Here is a 25,343-nt window from a genome sequence, read left to right on the forward strand (position 1 = left end):
GGTACGCAAGAAGTGCCCATCCAACCAATCCAACTTGTGGGAGCTGCTTCTGGAAGCGTGGGGTGCAATTTCTCCAGATTACCTCAACAAATTAACAGCTAGAATGCCAAAGGTCTGCAATGCTGTAATTGCTGCAAATGGAGGATTCTTTGACGAAAGCAAAGTTTGATGTAAAAAAAATCTTATTTCAAATACAAATCATTATTTCTAACCTTGTCAATGTCTTGACTCTATTTTCTATTCATTTCACAACATATGGTGGTGAATAAGTGTGACTTTTCATGGAAAACACAAAATTGTTTGGGTGATCCCAAACTTTTGAACGGTAGTGTATATATATACATACGTATATGTACATACATATATATACATCCATCCATCCATCCATCCGAACCACTTATCCTGCACTCAGGGTCGTAGGGATGCTGGTCCCAGCAGTCACTGGGCGGCAGGCGAGGAGACACCCTGGACAGGCCGCCAGACTATCACACAGGGAACACACACACACACACACACACACACACACACACACACACACACACACACACACACACATTCATACCTAGGGACAATTTAGTACAGCCGATTCACCTGACCTACATGTCTTTGGACTGTGGGAGGAAACCGGAGCCCCGGAGGAAACCCACGCAGACACGGGGAGAACATGCAAACTCCACACAGAGGACGACCTGGGACCGCCCCCAAGGTTGGACTACCCCGGAGCTCGAACCCAGGACCTTCTTGCTGTGAGGTGACCGCGCTAACCACTGCACCACCGTGCCGCCATATATATATATATATGTGTGTGTGTGTGTGTGTGTGTGTGTGTGTGTGTGTGTGTGTGTATACATATATATGTATATGTGTATATATATGTGTGTATATATATATAATATATATATATATATGTGTCTATATAGTATATACACACATATATATGTATATATGTGTATATATACATATATATGTATATATGCGTGTGTTTGTGTGTGTGTGTGTGTGTGTATTTCAGAGTAACTGTGGGTAAGACTGTTCAGTAATGTAAACTTACAGGAAAGATACAGAAAGAGAATGTCTGATCACTTATTCATTACCATGAACCACCTGAACACATCCAACACAGAGAGATAGACAGACAGAGAGACAGGAGAGAAAGAGCGACAGGACAGAGAGAAAGTAAGAACAGAGAGAGTTAATGAGGTGGTACCTTTAGCTCTTTCTGGATGGCGCAGGTAAAGTAATGGTACCCATAGTCCCTCAAAGCAGACACAGCGACCAGACAGCTGCCTCTCAGATCCTCTTCTAGACTGTCTTCAGTTTTCATAAAGAAGTCCCTGCAGAGCATCACAGGTCAGCCCAGGGACTGCTAGCGGAGCCAGAGGGGAGTCAGGGGTGGTGCGGGCACACCTGACATCTGACTGGCCACCCCGGGGCCCCCCTACATTTTTCATTTGCTAGTGGCAGTGTGATGCTTACTGACACCTCATTTCACCTCTTGCTGAAAGAAGCAGCAGCGCCTTTTTCACGTGGAGGATGAGGAGGAGAGAATATTTCACATGGAGAATGAGGAGGAGAGCATATTTCCCATGGCGGTTGAGGAGGAGAGATTATTTCACATGGAGAATGAGCAGGAGAGATTATTTCACATGGAGGATGAGGAGAAGAGAATATTTCACATGAAGGATGAGGAGGACAGATTATTTCCCGTGGAGGATGAAGATGAGAGAATATTTCACATTGAGGATGAAGAGTAAAGAATATTTCACATGGAGGTTTAGGAGGAGAGAATATTTCACATAGAGGATGAGGAGAGATTATCTCACCTGGAGGATGAGGAGGAAAATATTTCATATGGAGGATGAGGAGGAAAAATTATTTCACAAGGAGGAGGAGGAGAGAATATTTCACATGGAGGATAAAAAGGAGAGATTATTTCACATGGAGGATGAGGAGGAGAGAATATTTCACATGGAGGTTTAGGAGGAGAGAATATTTCACATAGAGGATGAGGTGAGATTATCTCACCTGGAGGATGAGGAGGAAAATATTTCATATGGAGGATGAGGAGGAAAGATTATTTCACAAGGAGAAGGAGGAGAGAATATTTCACATGGAGGTTTAGGAGGAGATAATACTTCACATAGAGGATGAGGAGAGATTATCTCACCTGGAGGATGAGGAGGAAAATATTTCATATGGAGGATGAGGAGGAAAGATTATTTCACAAGGAGGAGGAGGAAGAGATTATTTCACATGGAGGATAAAAAGGAGAGATTATTTCACATGGAGGATGAGGAGGAGAGAATATTTCACATGGAGGATGAGGAGAGATAATTTCACATGGAGGATGAGGAGAATATTTCATATTGAGGATGAGGAGGAGAGATTATGTCACATGGAGGATGAGAAGGCGAGAATATTTCACATGGAGGATGAGGAGGAGAGAATATTTCATATGAAGGATGAGGAGAGATTATTTCACATGGAGAATGAGGAAATAGAGAATGAGGAGGAGAATATTTCATATGGAGGATGAGGAGAGATTATTTCACATGGAGGATGAGGAGGAGAGATTATTTCACATGGAGGATGAGGAGAATATTTCACATGGAGGATGAGGAGACATTATTTCACATGGAGGATGAGGAGACATTATTTCACATGGAGGAAGAGGAGGAGAATATTTCACATGGAGGATGAGGAGAAGAGAACATTTCACATGGAGGATGAGGAAGAGAGATTACTTCACATGGAGGATGAAGAGGACAATATTTCACATGGAAGATGAGGAGGAGAGAATATTTCATGTGGAGGATGGGGCGGAGAGAATATTTCACGTGGAAGATGAGGAGGAGAGAATATTTCACGTGGAGGGTTAGGAGGACAGAATATTTCACGTGGACGATGACTAGAAGAGAATATGTCACATGGAGGATGAGGAGGAGAATATTTCACATGGAGGTTGAGGAGGAGATTATTTCACATGAAGGATGATGAGGAGAGAATATTTCACATGGAGGATGAGGAGGAGAGAATATTTCACATGGAGGATGAGGAGGAGAATATTTCACATGGAGGTTGATGAGAGATTATTTCACATGGAGGATGAGGGGGAGAGAATATTTCACATGGAGGATGAGGAGGAGAGAATGTTTCACATGGAGGATGAGGAGGAGAATATTTCATATAGAGGATGAGGAGGAGAATATTATAGAGGATGAGGAGGAGAATATTTCTACAGCTCAAGAGTCACGCAAGTGACTGACATGAGCTGCAGAGTTGCTGCGACAGCACCGTGCTGGACTGTTTAAGGTTCTGCATCAGGTTTGGACTGTGTAGGGTTCGCCATCAGGTTTGGACTGTGTAAGGTTCTGCATCAGGTTTGGACCGTGTAAGGTTCTGTATCAGATTTGGACTGTGTAGGGTTCGGCATCAGGTTTGGACTGTGTAAGGTTCTGCATCAGGTTTGGACTGTGTAAGGTTCTGTATCAGGTTTGGACGGTGTAAGGTTCTGTATCAGATTTGGACTGTGTAGGGTTCGGCATCAGGTTTGGACCGTGTAAGGTTCTGTATCAGATTTGGACTGTGTAGGGTTCGGCATCAGGTTTGGACTGTGTAAGGTTCTGCATCAGGTTTGGACTGTGTAGGGTTCGGCATCAGGTTTGGACTGTGTAAGGTTCTGCATCAGGTTTGGACTGTGTAGGGTTCGGCATCAGGTTTGGACTGTGTAAGGTTCTGTATCAGGTTTGGACGGTGTAAGGTTCTGTATCAGGTTTGGACGGTGTGAGGTTCTGCATCAGGTTTGGGTTTGCTAAATAACCAACTGGCATGAGGCTCCATAAGGGATCAGATAAGACATTCACCCCAACATTGTCATTGTGTTCACGTGTGGTAGCAACACACCACCATACACGATGTGTGGTAGCAACACACCACCATATACAGTGTGTGGTAGCAACACACCACCATACACAGTGTGGGGTAGTAACACACCACCATACACAGTGTGGGGTAGCAACACACCACCATACACAGTGTGTGGTAGTAACACACCACCATACACGATGTGTGGTAGCAACACACCACCATACACAGTGTGTGGTAGTAACACACCACCATATACAGTGTGTGGTAGTAACACACCACCATACACAGTGTGTGGTAGTAACACACCACCATACACAGTGTGGGGTAGTAACACACCACCATACACAGTGTGGGGTAGCAATACACCACCATACACAGTGTGTGGTAGTAACACACCACCATACACAATGTGTGGTAGCAACACACCACCATATACAGTGTGTGGTAGCAACACACCACCATACACAGTGTGTGGTAGTAACACACCACCATACACAGTGTGTGGTAGCAACACACCACCATACACAGTGTGTGGTAGTAACACACCACCATACACAGTGTGGGGTAGTAACACACCACCATACACAGTGTGGGGTAGCAATACACCACCATATACAGTGTGTGGTAGTAACACACCACCATACACAGTGTGGGGTAGTAACACACCACCATACACAGTGTGGGGTAGTAACACACCACCATACACAGTGTGTGGTAGTAACACACCACCATACACAGTGTGTGGTAGCAACACACCACCATACACAGTGTGTGGTAGTAACACACCACCATACACAGTGTGGGGTAGTAACACACCACCATACACAGTGTGGGGTAGCAACACACCACCATATACAGTGTGGGGTAGTAACACACCACCATACACAGTGTGGGGTAGCAACACACCACCATACACAGTGTGGGGTAGCAACACACCACCATACACGATGTGTGGTAGCAACACACCACCATACACAGTGTGTGGTAGCAACACACCACCATACACAGTGTGTGGTAGTAACACACCACCATACACAGTGTGGGGTAGTAACACACCACCATACACAGTGTGGGGTAGCAACACACCACCATATACAGTGTGGGGTAGTAACACACCACCATACACGATGTGTGGTAGCAACACACCACCATACACAGTGTGTGGTAGCAACACACCACCATATACAGTGTGTGGTAGCAACACACCACCATATACAGTGTGTGGTAGCAACACACCACCATACACAGTGTGTGGTAGCAACACACCACCATACACAGTGTGGGGTAGCAACACACCACCATACACAGTGTGTGGTAGCAACACACCACCATACACAGTGTGTGGTAGCAACACACCACCATACACAGTGTGGGGTAGTAACACACCACCATACACGATGTGGGGTAGCAACACACCACCATACACAGTGTGTGGTAGTAACACACCACCATACACGATGTGTGGTAGTAACACACCACCATACACGATGTGGGGTAGTAACACACCACCATACACGATGTGTGGTAGCAACACACCACCATACACGATGTGTGGTAGCAACACACCACCATACACAGTGTGTGGTAGTAACACACCACCATACACAGTGTGGGGTAGTAACACACCACCATACACAGTGTGGGGTAGCAACACACCACCATACACAGTGTGTGGTAGCAACACACCACCATACACAGTGTGTGGTAGTAACACACCACCATACACAGTGTGTGGTAGTAACACACCACCATACACAGTGTGTGGTAGTAACACACCACCATACACAGTGTGGGGTAGTAACACACCACTATACACAGTGTGGGGTAGCAACACACCACCATACACAGTGTGTGGTAGCAACACACCACCATACACAGTGTGGGGTAGCAACACACCACCATATACAGTGTGTGGTAGCAACACACCACCATACACAGTGTGTGGTAGCAACACACCACCATATACAGTGTGTGATAGCAACACACCACCATACACAGTGTGTGGATCGCAACACACCACCATACACAGTGTGGGGTAGCAACACACCACTATACACAGTGTGGGGTAGTAACACACCACCATACACGATGTGTGGTAGCAACACACCACCATATACAGTGTGTGGTAGCAACACACCACCATACACAGTGTGTGGTAGTAACACACCACCATACACGGTGTGTGGTAGCAACACACCACCATACACGGTGTGTGGTAGCAACACACCACCATATACAGTGTGGGGTAGTAACACACCACCATACATGATGTGTGGTAGCAACACACCACCATATACAGTGTGGGGTAGTAACACACCACCATACACAGTGTGTGGTAGCAACACACCACCATATACAGTGTGGGGTAGTAACACACCACCATACATGATGTGTGGTAGCAACACACCACCATATACAGTGTGGGGTAGTAACACACCACCATACATGATGTGTGGTAGCAACACACCACCATATACAGTGTGGGGTAGCAACACACCACCATACACAGTGTGTGGTAGCAACACACCACCATATACAGTGTGGGGTAGTAACACACCACCATATACAGTGTGGGGTAGCAACACACCACCATACACAGTGTGTGGTAGCAACACACCACCATATACAGTGTGGGGTAGTAACACACCACCATATACAGTGTGTGGTAGCAACACACCACCATATACAGTGTGGGGTAGTAACACACCACCATATACAGTGTGGGGTAGCAACACACCACCATACACAGTGTGTGGTAGCAACACACCACCATACACAGTGTGTGGTAGCAACACACCACCATATACAGTGTGTGGTAGCAACACACCACCATACACAGTGTGGGGTAGCAACACACCACCATATACAGTGTGTGGTAGCAACACACCACCATACACAGTGTGTGGTAGTAACACACCACCATATACAGTGTGTGGTAGCAACACACCACCATATACAGTGTGGGGTAGTAACACACCACCATATACAGTGTGTGGTAGCAACACACCACCATACATGGTGTGTGGTAGTAACACACCACCATACACGGTGTGTGGTAGCAACACACCACCATACACGGTGTGTGGTAGCAACACACCACCATACACAGTGTGTGATAAGATGTCTGTGTATGTTCTCCTTCATCCAGGTCATGGTTGTCCAAAGGAGTTGAATCGAGTGCAGCTGGACTTGGTATATAATATCCGTGAAGACGTTTCACCTCTCACCCAAGAGGCTTCCTCAGTTCGTGCCTTTCTGACTAGACCAAGCTAGTCTGCGGTAGTAATCCATGAAGTCAGATTTTAACACCTGAACTCAAAATGAACAACTGTGGGTCCGCGGTGGTGTAGCGGTCTAAGCATCAGCTTTGTGTCGATGCAGTTGCCCACTGGGGACCGGGGTTCACGCCCTGGTCTCATCAGATCGGACTATGGCCGGACTCGACGAAGCAGCAATAATTGGCAGCCCTGTCTTGGGCAGGGGACAGACTCGGCTTGTGTTCGTCACATGACTGCGTCTGTGGGTGGTCCGGCCTGGAGTTGCCTCGTCACGGAGGTGGCCTGATGTATTGTCTGTTTATTTACCAGTATGTGATGTGTGTATTTATTTACTGATATGTGATGTGTGTGTTTATTTACTGATATGTGATGTGTGTATTTATTTACCGGTATGTGATGTGTGTATTTATTTACCGGTATGTGATGTGTGTATTTATTTACTGATATGTGATGTGTGTGTTTATTTACTGATATGTGATGTGTGTATTTATTTACCGGTATGTGATGTGTGTATTTAATCCACTGATATGTGATGTGTGTATTTAATCCACTGATATGTGATGTGTGTATTTATCCACTGATATGTGATGTGTGTATTTATTTACTGATATGTGATGTGTGTATTCATTTAAAGATATGTGATGTGTGTATTTATCTACTGATATGTGATGTGTGTGTTTATTTACTGATATGTGATGTGTGTATTTATTTACCGGTATGTGATGTCTGTATTTAATCCACTGATATGTGATGTGTGTATTTAATCCACTGATATGTGATGTGTGTATTTATCCACTGATATGTGATGTGTGTATTTATTTACTGATATGTGATGTGTGTATTCATTTAAAGATATGTGATGTGTGTATTTATCTACTGATATGTGATGTGTGTATTTATTTACTGATATGTGATGTGTGTATTTAATCCACTGATATGTGATGTGTGTATTTATTTACTGATATGTGATGTGTGTATTTATTTACTGATATGTGATGTGTGTATTCATTTAATGATATGTGATGTGTGTTTTTATCTACTGATATGTGATGTGTGTGTTTATTTACTGATATGTGATGTGTGTATTTATTTACCGGTATGTGATGTGTGTATTTAATCCACTGATATGTGATGTGTGTATTTAATCCACTGATATGTGATGTGTGTATTTATCCACTGATATGTGATGTGTGTATTTATTTACTGATATGTGATGTGTGTATTCATTTAATGATATGTGATGTGTGTATTTATTTACCGGTATGTGATGTGTGTATTTATTTACTGATATGTGATGTGTGTGTTTATTTACTGATATGTGATGTGTGTATTTATTTACCGGTATGTGATGTGTGTATTTAATCCACTGATATGTGATGTGTGTATTTAATCCACTGATATGTGATGTGTGTATTTATCCACTGATATGTGATGTGTGTATTCATTTAATGATATGTGATGTGTGTATTTATCTACTGATATGTGACGTGTGTATTTATTTACTGATATGTGATGTGTGTATTTATTTACTGATATGTGATGTGTGTATTTATTTACTGATATGTGATGTGTGTATTTATTTACTGAAATGTGATGTGTGTATTTATCCACTGATATGTGATGTGTGTATTTAATCCACTGATATGTGATGTGTGTATTTATCCACTGATATGTGATGTGTGTATTTATTTACTGATATGTGATGTGTGTATTAATTTAATGATATGTGATGTGTGTATTTATCTACTGATATGTGATGTGTGTATTTATTTACTGATATGTGATGTGTGTATTTATTTACTGATATGTGATGTGTGTATTTATTTACTGATATGTGATGTGTGTATTTATTTACTGATATGTGATGTGTGTGTTTATTTACTGATATGTGATGTGTGTATTTATTTACCGGTATGTGATGTGTGTATTTAATCCACTGATATGTGATGTGTGTATTTAATCCACTGATATGTGATGTGTGTATTTATCCACTGATATGTGATGTGTGTATTTATTTACTGATATGTGATGTGTGTATTCATTTAATGATATGTGATGTGTGTATTTATCTACTGATATGTGATATGTGTATTTATCTACTGATATGTGATGTGTGTATTTAATCCACTGATATGTGATGTGTGTATTTATCCACGGATATGTGATGTGTGTATTTATCCACTGATATGTGATGTGTGTATTTATTTACTGATATGTGATGTGTGTGTTTATTTACTGATATGTGATGTGTATTTATTTACTGATACGTGATGTGTGTATTTATTTACTGATATGTGATGTGTTTATTTATTTACTGATATGTGATGAGTGTATTTATTTACTGACACGTGATATGTGTATTTATTTACTGATATGTGATGTGTGTATTTATCCACTGATATGTGATGTGTGTATTTATCCACTGATATGTGATGTGTGTATTTATTCACTGATATGTGATGTGTGTATTTATTTACTGATATGTGATGTGTGTATTTATTTACTGATATGTGATGTGTGTTTTCATTTAATGATATGTGATGTGTGTATTTATTTACTGATATGTGATGTGTGTATTTAATCCACGGATATGTGATGTGTGTATTTATCCACTGATATGTGATGTGTGTATTTATCTACTGATATGTGAAGTGTGTATTTATCCACTGATATGTGGTGTATTTATTTACTGATATGTGATGTGTATTTATTTACTGATATGTGATGTGTGTATTTATCTACTGATATGTGAAGTGTGTATTTATCCATTGATATGTGGTGTATTTATTTACTGATATGTGATGTGTGTATTCATTTAATGATATGTGATGTGTGTATTTATTTACCGGTATGTGATGTGTGTATTTATTTACTGATATGTGATGTGTGTGTTTATTTACTGATATGTGATGTGTGTATTTATTTACCGGTATGTGATGTGTGTATTTAATCCACTGATATGTGATGTGTGTATTTAATCCACTGATATGTGATGTGTGTATTTATCCACTGATATGTGATGTGTGTATTCATTTAATGATATGTGATGTGTGTATTTATCTACTGATATGTGACGTGTGTATTTATTTACTGATATGTGATGTGTGTATTTATTTACTGATATGTGATGTGTGTATTTATTTACTGATATGTGATGTGTGTATTTATTTACTGAAATGTGATGTGTGTATTTATCCACTGATATGTGATGTGTGTATTTAATCCACTGATATGTGATGTGTGTATTTATCCACTGATATGTGATGTGTGTATTTATTTACTGATATGTGATGTGTGTATTAATTTAATGATATGTGATGTGTGTATTTATCTACTGATATGTGATGTGTGTATTTATTTACTGATATGTGATGTGTGTATTTATTTACTGATATGTGATGTGTGTATTTATTTACTGATATGTGATGTGTGTATTTATTTACTGATATGTGATGTGTGTGTTTATTTACTGATATGTGATGTGTGTATTTATTTACCGGTATGTGATGTGTGTATTTAATCCACTGATATGTGATGTGTGTATTTAATCCACTGATATGTGATGTGTGTATTTATCCACTGATATGTGATGTGTGTATTTATTTACTGATATGTGATGTGTGTATTCATTTAATGATATGTGATGTGTGTATTTATCTACTGATATGTGATATGTGTATTTATCTACTGATATGTGATGTGTGTATTTAATCCACTGATATGTGATGTGTGTATTTATCCACGGATATGTGATGTGTGTATTTATCCACTGATATGTGATGTGTGTATTTATTTACTGATATGTGATGTGTGTGTTTATTTACTGATATGTGATGTGTATTTATTTACTGATACGTGATGTGTGTATTTATTTACTGATATGTGATGTGTTTATTTATTTACTGATATGTGATGAGTGTATTTATTTACTGACACGTGATATGTGTATTTATTTACTGATATGTGATGTGTGTATTTATCCACTGATATGTGATGTGTGTATTTATCCACTGATATGTGATGTGTGTATTTATTCACTGATATGTGATGTGTGTATTTATTTACTGATATGTGATGTGTGTATTTATTTACTGATATGTGATGTGTGTATTTATTTACCGGTATGTGATGTGTGTGTTTCTCTACTGATGTGATGTGTTTATTTATCTACTGATATGTGATGTGTGTATTTAATCCACTGATATGTGATGTATTTATTTACTGATATGTGATGTGTGTATTCATTTAATGATATGTGATGTGTGTATTTATTTACTGATATGTGATGTGTGTATTTAATCCACGGATATGTGATGTGTGTATTTATCCACTGATATGTGATGTGTGTATTTATCTACTGATATGTGAAGTGTGTATTTATCCACTGATATGTGGTGTATTTATTTACTGATATGTGATGTGTATTTATTTACTGATATGTGATGTGTGTATTTATCTACTGATATGTGAAGTGTGTATTTATCCATTGATATGTGGTGTATTTATTTACTGATATGTGATGTGTGTATTTATCTACTGATATGTGAAGTGTGTATTTATCCACTGATATGTGGTGTATTTATTTACTGATATGTGATGTGTGTATTTATTTACTGTACTAGCACTTTATAATTGTGTTTCAACTTTATTGTCATGTTATGTAAAGCACATTGTGTTGGCCTGTGTACGTACTGTACCGTGTAAATAAAGTTTGGCCTGACTCGATCCTCGAACATGAACAGGTCCTTGCTGTGGTCATGAATTTGGACCAACTCAGACCAGTACAGATGCAACACAACCTCCACAGTCATGATGACAAAGCACTGTTAAGTCCAGCTGGAGGAGGAGCAGTGAGTCCCCCCAGGTCTTACGCCCAACACACCCAGTACAACTACACCTGCTGTACCGTAGTGTAGTACTAGTACACTGAACTGTAATGTAGTACTAGTACACTGAACTGTAATGCAGTACTAGTACACTGAACTGTAATGCAGTACACTGCCCAGCTTGAGGAGGAGCAGTGTGCCCCCCCCCGTTTTTACGCCCAACACACCCAGTACAACTACACTTGCTGTACTGCAGTGTAGTGCACTGTACTTTACTGTAGTACTAGTACATTGAACGGTAATGTACTATACTGTACTGTAATGTAATGTAATGTAGTACACTGATCTGTAATGTAGTACACTGATCTGTAATATAGTATACCAAACTGTAGTGTGATATACTGAACTGCAATGTAGTATACCAAACTGTGGTATAGTGTACTGAACTGTAATGTAGTATACTGAACTGCAATGTAGTACACTGAACTGTACTGTAGTACACTGAACTGTAATGTAGTACATTGAACTGTAGGATACTGAACAAGACAACAGATAAAAATAGCACAGAAATACAGGGTATACCGTACTGTAATGTAGTATACTGAACTGTAATGTAGTACACTAAATTGTAGCATAGTATACTGAACTGTATTGTAGTATACCAAACTGTAGTGTAGTATACTGAACTGTAGTGTAGTATACTGAACTCTAGTGTAATATACAGAACTTTAATGTAGTATACCAAAGTGCAGTGTAGTATACTGAACTGTAATGTAGTACACTGAAATGTAATGAAGTAAAGCGAACTGTAATGTAGTATACCAAACTGTAGTGTAGTATACTGTACTGTAATGTGGTATACCCAACTGTACTGTAGTACACTGAACTGTAATGTAGAATACTGAACTGTAATGTGTGTGCATTTTAACTTCTGGAGTGATTCTGAATTGCTGGTTCATCTAGAAAAGAGTAAGTATCATCTTTCTTGCTTAACAAGTTGCTATTAGTCTTATTCCAGCTGCTTGAGTATTAGTCCTTTTCTCTATACATCTGTTGCTGGTTCCTAGTGGGATCTTATTCTAGTTGTAGCTGTTTTTCACCTAGTGTGTCCTTAAATATTTCTTGTTGCCTAGCTGTTTTGACTTAGTTATCCTTTTAGCTTATAAATATATTACTTGGTAACTTGCTGTTTGCAGTTTTAATAGTATTGTGTGAGGTTTGATAGAGTTTTACATAAGTAGCCAGTTTCTGGGCAATAGGCCTATTTTCAGTTTACGTCTTTGGCCAGTTGGGTGTTAAGTGGCGAGGGTTTGGCCTGCACTTCTGGCAGACAATTAGCAATTAGTGTTCTTTAAATCACTGCTGCTAATTGGAAGCGTCAGCTCCAAGCTGAGGGCAAACAGGTCTAGGTTGAACAAAGGCGAGAGTGAACAAAGGCAAGCACGACTTTTTCAAGACAAGACTTCGTCAAGCAAGGACTGCTCTTTTAGATCCGGCCAGTCATCTGTATCTTGTGTACCTAGACTATGTGTTTCCTTCACATTCCTGTCCTTTCCTCTTCCCGGGGCTGGCATAGACGATGGGTCACTCCTAAGCCCTCCTAGGCCCTTCCTGTCTCCAGGCAATGGTCAAGCTTGACATCCCCGCCCGACCACTTTTCTCTGCTACCTCGGGACGCCTGGTCGCCCCGTCGCTCAGAGGCCCCTGCTGCCAATCGACCCGGTCACAGCTCTTTTCTGTCCTGGCCGAACAGTGGTGGAATGAACTTCCCACTGATGTCAGGACAGTGGAGTCACTGCCCATCTTTCAGAGCAGGTTGAAAACTCACCTCTTCAAGAACTACTACGCTGTTACTTGCTCTTAGCACTTATTGTATTCACTCATTTAAAAAAAAAAATTCTTTCTTGCCCCGCAGCTGGGATTGAGTGGCAGCTGTTTCCAGCAGATCCCTGGCATCTATCAGCCATTGCCCCGCTGCCTTGTGGATGAGTCTGGGAAGACATAAGGCTAAGGGAGCTTACCCCAGCAGAAAAGCAAGCTGTGGCGGCACTCTTCGAGATGGTTTCCGAAAAACTGGATTTCCAGCAGCCTCCTGCAGTTGTGTGGAGGTGCCGGTCGTCTAGGGATCCCCCTTGCCATCGGAACCATCTCCTCTACAATCAAGTCATGTGGCGTTGGGAGAAGCGCACCCCCCATGCCACTTTAAAAACCATCTCTGCGCAGGTATCTTCTTCTGCTATCTGAGTCCCCGACCTCACAAAGACTGGCGGCGATGGAGTATCCAGTGACGGGAGCAGGTCTGAATGAGCTGGGAGTTCTTAGTTGGAACTCTGCACGCCAGCAGCACAGGGCAACGGTTGTTAGCAGCTGGGATTGAGTGGCAGCTGTTTCCAGCAGATCCCTGTGCGTCTGAGCAGCCCTATTTAGGGACCGCACTGCTCACTCCACTTGGGGAACGGCCTAGAAAAGGTAGCCCAAAAATTGCCCACTCAACACTGCCTGGGCAGGAAACTGCAGCTGCCGGGCCATTCCACTATGTGGTCGAAAAACACATCCTATACCACTAAGATTTGCAGCATGAAACATAAGAACACTCCTGGACGTCAGCCATGGTATGGACAGACCTCAACACAGAACAACACTTATTGCCAGCGAGCTGAAGCGCTATTGTGTGGATGTGGCGGCACTCAGTGAGACCAGGCTTCTTGAAGAGAGCCCGCTCAATGAAGTAGGAGAGGGCTATACATTCTTTTGGGAAAGACACCCCCTAGGAGGTCAACACATCCATGGAGTTGGTTTTGCAATCAAGAAGAGTCTCTTACCCAAACTCAAAGAAACACCAGTGGGCATTAGTGAACGACTGATGACTCTCCGCATACCCCTCGCAAAATGCCGATACATCACCTTGATAAGGGGCCCACGCTCCAACTTTACCATCCCATGATGAAGAGAAAGATCGCTTCTACCACACACTCCATGATATACTCATCAACATCCCAAGGAGTGACAAAGTCATTTTGCTTGGTGATTTTAATGCACGAGTTAGGAAGAACATGCAAAGTTGGAATGGAGTGATTGGCGCCCACGGCATTGAAAAAGTCAACCCCAATGGCTTAAGACTTATTAGTCTGTGCTCGGAACATGACCTCACCATCACAAACACCATTTTCCAACAAAAGAATAAATACAAGGCATCCTGGATGCATCCCACATCCAAACACTGGCACCTGCTTAATTATGCTATCGTGAGGCGAGCTGATCTTTAAGACATGCTCCTTACAAGAGCTATGCGAGGAGCAGACTGCTGGACAGACCACCGTATGATCCTGATAAAAGTCAGAGTGCATGTCCAACCCTTGAGATGCCAATCTGGGCCAAAAAAGAAACCACTCCACTGCGCCAGACTCTCCAACAGTGACACCTGAAACACTTTCCGTCGTTCTCTAGCTGACAATTTAGTTGACATTGAACAGCTGATCAACTCAGAGTCTGGGATGGATGAAAAGTGGACCTCTCTGAGCACCATAATCTTTGACAATGCAACCAAATCCATTGGCTTCAAAACCAAGAAATATCAGGACTGGTTTGATGACACTGCCGGAACGATCTCCACCCTCCTGGACAACATGCATAAGGCACACAGAGCCGCCCTCAGCAACCCACTATCCCAACCTCTCAAGAAAAAATGGCAAGACCTCTGCTCTGAGGCCCAAGCAACTCTACGGAATCTGCAAAATGAGTGATGGATTTTGAAAGCCAACGAAATCCAGGCTCATGCAGACAGGAACGACATGCATGGTTTCTATGATGCAGTTAAGACCATCTATGGCCCCAGAAACTGTGCCCTGGCACCCATTAGGTCTGCTGATGGAACAACTCTCATCAAGGATCAGGCTCTGTTAGTGGAGTGGTTGGCCGAGCATTTTAACACTCTGCTCAACCAGCCCACCCCAGTGAACTCAACTGTACTGGCAGAGCTCCCTGAACAGCCTACCTTGCAAGACCTAGACCTCCCACCATCTTTCAAAGAAATCCTACATGCAGTCAAGACCCTGAAAAACAACAAAACCCCTGGACCTGATAATATTCCAGCTGAAATCCTCAAGGAATGAGGCTACCTCTGTACGAGGACACTGTATCTCTATATCCTTGAGGTGTGGAGTCGCGAGTGTGTCCCCCAACAGTGGAAAAACGCCAACATTGTAGCCATTTATAAAAACAAAGGAGACAAATCCATCTGCTCCAACAGTAGGGGTATTTCACTACTGGCCATTGTCGGAAAGGTTCTAGCCAAGATCATTCTCCGCAGACTAACACTGGCAATGGCCAAACGGGTCACACAAGAGTCACAATGCGGCTTCCGAAAGGATAGAGGGACCGTTGACATGATCTTTGTCACACGCCATCTCCAGGAGAAATGCCGAGAACAGCACAAGAATATATATATATAGCATTCATAGACCTCTCAAAGTCATTTGATAAAGTTAACCAGGCCCTGCTGTGGCAAGTCCTGAAGAAATTTGGATGTCCACCCAAGTTTCTCACCATCCTTGGACAGTTTCACTCAGGAATGATGGCCCGAGTGGTAGTGGGGAACCACAGTTTTGAACCCTTTGGTGCACAGACTGGAGTCAGACAAGGCTGTGTGCTAGCCCCAGTCCTGTTGAATATCTTCTTAGTCTCTGTTACAACATTGTTACGAAAGAGGTTGGAGAAGCAGGCTGGAGTTACCATTGACTTCAGGCTCGATGGTAACCTATTCAACATCAGGTGGTTTCAGGCAACCACCAAGTTGACCTCTGAGAACATTATAGAGCTACAGTATGCCGATGATTGTGCCCTGGTAGCTCACACACCAAAAGCCCTACAAAACATTCTGTCGGCAGTTGTAACTGCATACAGGAGAACGGAACTGATCGTCAACACCCAAAAGACAGAGGTAATCTGTCAGTTGACTGCCGGCCTCCCAAGCCACCCAACAACCTTCACAGCAGAAGAGCAACAACTGGTCACTGTTCCTGCCTTCAAATATCTGGGAAGTATGCTATCTGACACCTGTACAATGGACGATGACATTCAGCACCGCCTCAAACAAGCCTCAACATCTTTTGGTCATCATCTTTTGGTCATCTCAACACCAAAGTGTTGTTTACAGAGCAGTGTGCATCTCCACACTACTCTATGGATGTGAGGCATGGACCATCTACAGCCACCATCTCAGAAGCCTGGAGGCCTTCCGTGTGAAATGTCTCCAGATGATCCTCAGCATTACTTGGGAGGACAGAGTGCCACACACAGAGGTGTTGGAGTGGACAGACACCTGCAGCGTGGAATCTACCCTAAATCACCATCAACTCAGGTGGCTTGGGCATGTTATTTGTTGTGGTTACACCGCCCCGAGCTGCCTCCCCGGCACGTTCAAGCCACTCCCCCAGCTCGGACGTGCTGGAAACATCCGAGCGCTCGGCTCGCGCTCTGAGACGAGCGCTGCACTGCACCAGGTGTTTGCCATCATCCATCAGGCACACCTGTGGCAATCAGGCAGCCTTCTACAAGAAGTCTCCCAGAACACCACTCTGGGCTTCGACGTACTGAACCCTGCGGTAAAGCTCTGACAAGCCCTCCAGCGTTCCTTGCATTCTTTTTATTCCCCAGTGTCTTATCTTCGTGTCTCTGTTTCCTCCCAAGACTCTCCCTCCACGACTTCCACGGCTCCCCGCGTCTCCCTCGTCCCCAGCGACCTTCACGTTTTTCCCCAGACCTCTCCTGCAATCTCCCCCCTTGTCCCTCTGCCTGGACCCCTCCTTTCGGACTTGACTTCCAGGATCTCGGACCCGGACTTCCTCGGACAACCCCTCTTGGATCATGGACTGGACTTTCTTGCCAGGTGCACGCACATTATTTCAACACCTCCTGGTCATTTACATACCGCACCACACATAGGCTAAAAACACTCACACATAGTTATACACGCAAACCACGGACACCACACATAGTTTATTCACACATCCCACTAACAGAACGCTTTTCGCACCATACATTCCCCTCCCACAATTAAACCACCTTTTTGGATTTTGAAGTCATCCTGTGTCTGTCTGCCTTGGGTTTCGCCACACGGGTCGGGTTCTGGTGCGTGAGCATACGTAACAGTTATTTACATGCCCAGCGAACGACTCCCACATAAAGTCCTCAATGGCCAACTACGCCTTGGTCAACGCACTGCTGGTGGGAAGAGGAAGCGGTTCAAAAACCAAATGAAGACCATACTGAAAAGATGCCAGATAAACCCCTCTTCTTTGGAAGAACTTACCTCCTGCCGCACCACCTGGCACTCTCACGTCTCAGAGGGAGTGAAGTATATGGAAAACCAGCGCACACAACACCGTGTGGCAAAGCATGTGAAGAGGCATGCTCGCAAAGCTACCCTTGCTCCCTCCAGCATCACTTTTACATGCCCGGTCTTAAACCGCAACTGTGCATCCAGGATCGGACTATTCAGCCACCAAAGGACTCACAAATAGCAGAAGATGGTCATCATCGGACACGCTGGATAACCAGCAAGCAAGCATGTATGAAGGAAGTGTGACGATGGTGAGGTGTGTGGTTGGAAGGACAGATGGGTTCAAGGTGCAGGTGGGATTACATCAAGGATTGGGTCTGAGCCCTTTCTTTTTTGCAATAGTGATGGGCAGTTTGACGTACGAGATCAGGCAGGAGTCTCCATGGACTATGATGTTTGTGGATGACATTGTGATCTGTAGCAAGAGTAAAGTGCAGGTTGAGGAGAGCCTGAAGAGGTGGAGGTATGCACTAGAGAGAAGAAGAATGAAAGTCAGCAGGAGCAAGAAGGAATACATATGCGTGAATGAGAGGGAGGACAGTGCAATGGTCAGGTTGCCTGGAGTAGAGGTGACGAAGATTGATTTTAAATACTTGGGGTCAACTGTACAAAGTAACAGGGAGTGCAGAAGAGAGGCGAAGAAGAGATCGCAGGCAGGGTGGAGTGGGTGGAGAAGAGTGTCAGGAGTGATTTGTGACAGAAGGGTACCAGCAAGAGTTAAAGGGAAGCTTTACAAGATGGTTGTGAGACCAGCTATGTTATACGGTCTGGAGACAGTGGCACTGATGAAAAGACAGGAGGTGCAGCTGGAGGTGGCAGAGTTGAAAATGCTAAGATTTTCACTGGGAGTGATGAAGAAGGACAGGATGAGGAACGAGTCTATTAGAGGGCCAGCTCAGGTTGGATGGTTTGGAGACAAAGCAAGAGAGACAAGATTGAGATGGTTTGGACATGTGTGGAGGAGAGATGCTGGGTATGTTGGGAGAAGGATGCTGAATATGGAGCTGCCAGGGAAGAGGAAAAGAGGAAGGGCAAGGAGGAGGTTTATGGATGTGGGGAGGGCGGACATGCAGGTGACTGGTGTGACAGAGGAAGATGCAGAGGACAGTAAGAGATGGAAACGGGTGATCCGCTGTGGTAACCCCTAATGGGAGCAGCCAAAAGTAGTAGTAGTAGTAGTAGAAGTGTAGTATCGTTTAGTATTGTATGGTGTAGTGTAGCGTAATATAGCACAGTATAGTTTGGGGTAATATAGTATAGTGTGGTTTAGTATGGTATAGTATGTTGTGGTATAGTATGACTGTAGTGTGGTATAGTATGGTCTAGTATAATTTAGTTTAGGAGGGTATACTGTAGTATATTGTAGTATGGTGTCATATAGTATGGTGTAGTGTGCTCCCGAAAGGGAATCAGACCGTTTTACATCCCAGACAAAGTCCTGTGGCGATCAGGAAGTGGTGACGGGGGCAGGACCATGAAGTCTGGCAGCTCCTAGCCACAATCAGACACCCACAACCTGTGTGTCTGATTCAGTCGTTAAGCTCTTGGGCTGAGGCAGAAAGAGCTTTTCGGCAGCTGCACCCATGACTGATCAGCCCTATTTAGGATCCACTCTGCTCACCCCAGTAGGGGAAGGGGCTGGAAAAGGTGCCCTAAACATAGCCTGCCTCGAAAACTCCTGCCTGGGCTACCGCACCCAGAGGGATCACCACTAAGCAGTCAGAAACATAAATGGAAGCAAACTTATATTGAAACCTGGAATGTGTGGACCCTCATGGACAATAAACACAGTGTTCGACCCGAACGGCAAACTGCCATCATTGCCAGGGAGCTAAGGAGATTCCGGATCAATATTGCAGCACTCTCCGAAACCCGACTGACTGATGAAGGGCAGCTGAAGGGAGAAAAAGGTGGATACACTTTCTTCTGGAAAGGAAAACCTACTGATGAGTCAAGGATCCATGGCGTGGGTTTTGCTATTAAGAACAGCCTCATCAACCACCTCTCTGAACTCCCTGTAAGCATCAATGAACACCTAATGTCCATATGCCTGATGCTTTCAGGCAGCCAAAAGACCACTGTTGTTAGTGCCTATGCTTCAACACTTGATGCACAGGATGAAGTGAAGGAGGCCTTCTATGCTGACCTGGACAACATCTTAACCAAAGTCCCCAAGGAGGACAAGCTAATCCTGCTTGGCGATTTCAATGCCAGGGTGGGACGAAACCACAATCTATGGAGAGGCACAATAGGGAAGGAAGGAGTTGGCAACACGAACTCCAACGGCATATTACTGCTATCAAAGTGCTCAGAATACAGCCTGGTCATCAACAACATACTTTTCCGCCAAAAGAATAAACTCAAAACATCCTGGATGCATCCTCGCTCTAAGCTCCGGCACCTATTTGATTACATAGTCATCCACACCAAAGACCACCGTGATGTGTTCAACACCAGGGCGATGACCAGTGTGGATGACTGCTGGACAGACCACTGCCTCATCCGCTCCATCATGTCCATCAGTCTCACGCGGAAAAGAAAGGTGTAAAAAAAAGGCAGTGCCAGCCAAAGCTCAACATCGAACGGCTGGGTGACACTACCTTTCGAGAACAGCTCCAGGCTACTCTCAGCGCTGCTCTGCCCAAGCAATACCCAGAAGACATTGATACACACTGGGACCTGCTTAAGTCTATCACCATGGACTCCTGCAAAAGCACCCTTGGCTACAAAACCCGGAAACATCAAGACTGGTACGATGAGAATGACAACGAAATCCAACAGCTCATTGACATCAAGCGGCAAACCTTCATTGCCTGGCAAAATGACATCAACTGCAAAGCTAAAAGAGTAGCCCATGCCAAAGCAAAGGCAGCTGTTCAATCTCAGGTTAGGCAACTGAAGAACCAGAGGTGGACAAGGAGGCTCTGTGGAGATCCAGCAGTTTACTGGCTGTGGGGATGCCAGAGGTTTCTTCGATGCCACAAGAGCGGTATATGTCCCCAGCCACTGTTGCCTAGCCCCGCTTCACTCCAAAAATGGGCTAATGCTGCTGAAAGATAAGTCAATGACCAACAGATGGAAAGAGCATGATGAGGAGCTACTGAACAGGGACACAACTCCTGAGATGGAGGCCCTTGACCAACTCCCTCAACAACCCATCAACGAGAATATGGGAGCACCACCCAGTCGGAACGAGGTGCAGGATGCCATAAGGAAGATGAAGAACAACAAGGCCGCTGGATCTGACTGCATCCCAGCAGAAATCCTGAAGGATGGTGGGCCAGATCTCCTTAGTCACATCCACGCCCTGCTCCTCAAAATATGGGAAAAGGAAGAAATCCCTGCATAACTTAGGGATGCCCTCATTGTCTCCATCTTTAAGAAGGAGACAAGGCAGACTGCAGAAATTACCATGGCATTTCCCTCCTATCCACCACTGGTAAAACTCTCGCCTGGGTTTTGGCTAATAGACTCCTCCCCCTGTCAGAAAACATTCTCCCTGTGTCTGAGTGGATTTCACCCAAATACAGGTACCATGGACATGATTTTCATTGCTCGCCAACTACAAGAAAAATGCCGGGAACAAAATCAACCACTATACATGGCCTTCATAGACCTCACCCAAGCCTTTGACTCTGTGAACCGTCAGGCTCTCTCTGGCTGGTTCTGGCAAAAATTGGCTACCTGGACAAATACATCCGGATACTGAGACTTCTGCATGACGATATGTCAGCCACAGTACTCACTGGCAGTGGAGATGAAACGGAACCCTTCAGGGTTCACACTGGAGTCAAGCAAGGCTAAAAGCAGATTCAGGGCTAAAAGCAGAACCACCACCATATCCATCATAAAGCTGCAGTATGCTGATGACAATGCCCTCATGGCCCATTCAGAAGAGGACCTACAGTGCATTCTGGATGCTTTTGTCAAGGCATACAAGCAGCTTGGTCTGGCCCTTAACATAAAAAAGACCCAGATCCTCTACCAGCCACCACCCAACACAAATAACCCTACTCCACCCCCAACTATCTCTGTTGACAAAGCCAGACTGCAAAATGTGGACCACTTTACGTATCTTGGAAGCCTCCTATCCTCCAAAGCTAACACTGATGAGGAAATACACCACTACCTCAGTTGTGCCAGTGGGGTAATCTCAAGACTGAGAAAAATTGTCTTTGAACACTGCGATCTCCAGGCCAGGACGAAAATTCTGGTCTACAGAATGGCAGTGTTGCCCACCCTACTGTATGGATCAGAATCCTGGACCACATACAGCAGGCACCTAAAGGCACTAGAGGCACATCATCAGAGGTGCCGCTGAAAAATCCTCAAGATCACCTGGGAAGATAGATGCACCAACACCAGCGTCCTGGAGGAGGCTAGCATTCCCGCTATCACTGCCACCATCGCCCAATACCAGCTCAGATGTACTGGCCATGTCATCCGTATGCCTGACTCTCGCCTTCCAAAACAAGTCCTATACTCCCAGCTTCTCACAGGACAACGTGCCCCAGGAGGTCAAAAGAAAAGATATAAGGATAACATCCAAGCAAACATCAAAAAATGTCACATAGACGCCTAGAGACCTGGGAGGACACAGCAACCAACAGCACCGCCTGGAGAAAACTTGTCCGGGAAGGAGCTGCACTATATAATGACGATCTCTGCCGTGCTGCAGAAGACAAGCGCAGACTCAGAAAGGAGGGAGTTTCCACCAAAAAGCCCCAAACCAATCCCACGACTACCACCGCCCACCCCTGCCCACACTGCACCAAAATATGTGGTTCCAGGATCGGCCTCTTCGCCCACCTGAAGACCCACATGGATCAAGAAGGAGGACAGTCATACTCAACCCTGAGTGACCACCGATGATGATGATGAGTGTAGTGTAGTGTAGTATAGTATAGTTTAGTTTAGTATACTGTAGTGTAGTATAGTATGACAGTGCAGTATAGTATTAGTATAGTATGGTGTAGTATGGTGGGGTGTTGTTTAGTATAGTATACTGTGGTGTAGTATATTATGACAGTGTAGTGTGGAATAGTATGGTTTAGTATAGCATACTGTAGTGTAATATAGTATGACAGTGTAGTATAGTAGAGAAGCGTAGTGTAGTGTACTATACTGTTGTGTTGATGAGTGTAGCATAGTGTCATGATGTAGCGTAGTTACATAGTCAGTGTAACATCCATGTTCATGAGAATTTATTTACAGTCAATAATAATTTTCAGCCTACCTTATCTGTTCCATGCAGACCAGACTGGCTTTCATCACAGCCTGGCTGTTGTCTTGTCTTCCCTTCAGAAACTCTTCCAAACTGTTCTTATATCTGAAAAAACACATTCAATCAAGTCAAGTGCCGTTTATTTACTGTAAGACAGTTAGTCTCAGGGGCTTTTACATTCACATTACATTCTTCAACACAAGTATATATATATAAATATATACACTACCGTTCAAAAGTTTGGGATCACCCAAACAATTTTGTGTTTTCCATGAAAAGTCACACTTATTCACCACCATATGTTGTGAAATGAATAGAAAATAGAGTCAAGACATTGACAAGGTTAGAAATAATGATTTGTATTTGAAATAAGATTTTTTTTACATCAAACTTTGCTTTCGTCAAAGAATCCTCCATTTGCAGCAATTACAGCATTGCAGACCTTTGGCATTCTAGCTGTTAATTTGTTGAGGTAATCTGGAGAAATTGCACCCCACGCTTCCAGAAGCAGCTCCCACAAGTTGGATTGGTTGGATGGGCACTTCTTTGAGCAGATTGAGTTTCTGGAGCATCACATTTGTGGGGTCAATTAAACGCTCAAAATGGCCAGAAAAAGAGAACTTTCATCTGAAACTCGACAGTCTATTCTTGTTCTTAGAAATGAAGGCTATTCCATGCGAGAAATTGCTAAGAAATTGAAGATTTCCTACACCGGTGTGTACTACTCCCTTCAGAGGACAGCACAAACAGGCTCTAACAGGTACTATTTAATGAAGATGCCAGTTGGGGACCTGTGAGGCGTCTGTTTCTCAAACTAGAGACTCTAATGTACTTATCTTCTTGCTCAGTTGTGCAACGCGGCCTCCCACTTCTTTTTCTACTCTGGTTAGAGCCTGTTTGTGCTGTCCTCTGAAGGGAGTAGTACACACCGGTGTAGGAAATCTTCAATTTCTTAGCAATTTCTCGCATGGAATAGCCTTCATTTCTAAGAACAAGAATAGACTGTCGAGTTTCAGATGAAAGTTCTCTTTTTCTGGCCATTTTGAGCGTTTAATTGACCCCACAAATGTGATGCTCCAGAAACTCAATCTGCTCAAAGAAGTGCCCATCCAACCAATCCAACTTGTGGGAGCTGCTTCTGGAAGCGTGGGGTGCAATTTCTCCAGATTACCTCAACAAATTAACAGCTAGAATGCCAAAGGTCTGCAATGCTGTAATTGCTGCAAATGGAGGATTCTTTGACGAAAGCAAAGTTTGATGTAAAAAAAATCCTATTTCAAATACAAATCATTATTTCTAACCTTGTCAATGTCTTGACTCTATTTTCTATTCATTTCACAACATATGGTGGTGAATAAGTGTGACTTTTCATGGAAAACACAAAATTGTTTGGGTGATCCCAAACTTTTGAACGGTAGTGTATATATATAATCCAGTTAGTCAAGTAAATTCTCTATGAGACAGTACAAGCCTGTTTCATGCTTGTACTGCATGCAACAGGCTTGTACTGTCTCATAAAGAATTTATTTGACTAACTGGATTTTGCTCCTTATTTGTTGAGCACTCTCCTTACCGTTGAGTGTTTATTTTAACAAAGTTATTTGTGTGTGTGTGTGTGTGTGTGTATATATATATATATATATACACACACACACACACACACACACAGGGCGTGTGTGACGCGTCAGTGCAGTAGTACTGGGGCAGTAGTGCTTGTAGTTAGTGCATGCTGCACGCTGCTTCTGATTGCTTCTTTCTGTTTTCAACTACTGCCGCCAGCTAGCCCTCTTGTAGGGGGTGAAAAGAGG

At 43.5% G+C, this 25,343-nt stretch overlaps 1 protein-coding gene across 1 annotated transcript in view; it reads right to left on the reverse strand.

The window, feature by feature from the left end:
* The window catches only part of tnfaip2a (tumor necrosis factor, alpha-induced protein 2a), a 52,026-nt gene that overhangs the window by 11,403 nt on the left and 15,280 nt on the right, over positions 1-25,343 (reverse strand). The window contains exons 6-8 of the mRNA XM_056294251.1: positions 23,548-23,640; positions 1,208-1,334; positions 1,095-1,104 (exon numbers count right to left, since the gene is read on the reverse strand). Of these exons, the coding sequence (XP_056150226.1) occupies positions 1,095-1,104; positions 1,208-1,334; positions 23,548-23,640 (230 nt within the window). The remainder of the gene's footprint in view (positions 1-1,094; positions 1,105-1,207; positions 1,335-23,547; positions 23,641-25,343) is intronic.

Source organism: Lampris incognitus, chromosome 15, assembly GCF_029633865.1.
Source record: "Lampris incognitus isolate fLamInc1 chromosome 15, fLamInc1.hap2, whole genome shotgun sequence".
NCBI classification, from domain to species: Eukaryota; Metazoa; Chordata; class Actinopteri; order Lampriformes; family Lampridae; genus Lampris; species Lampris incognitus.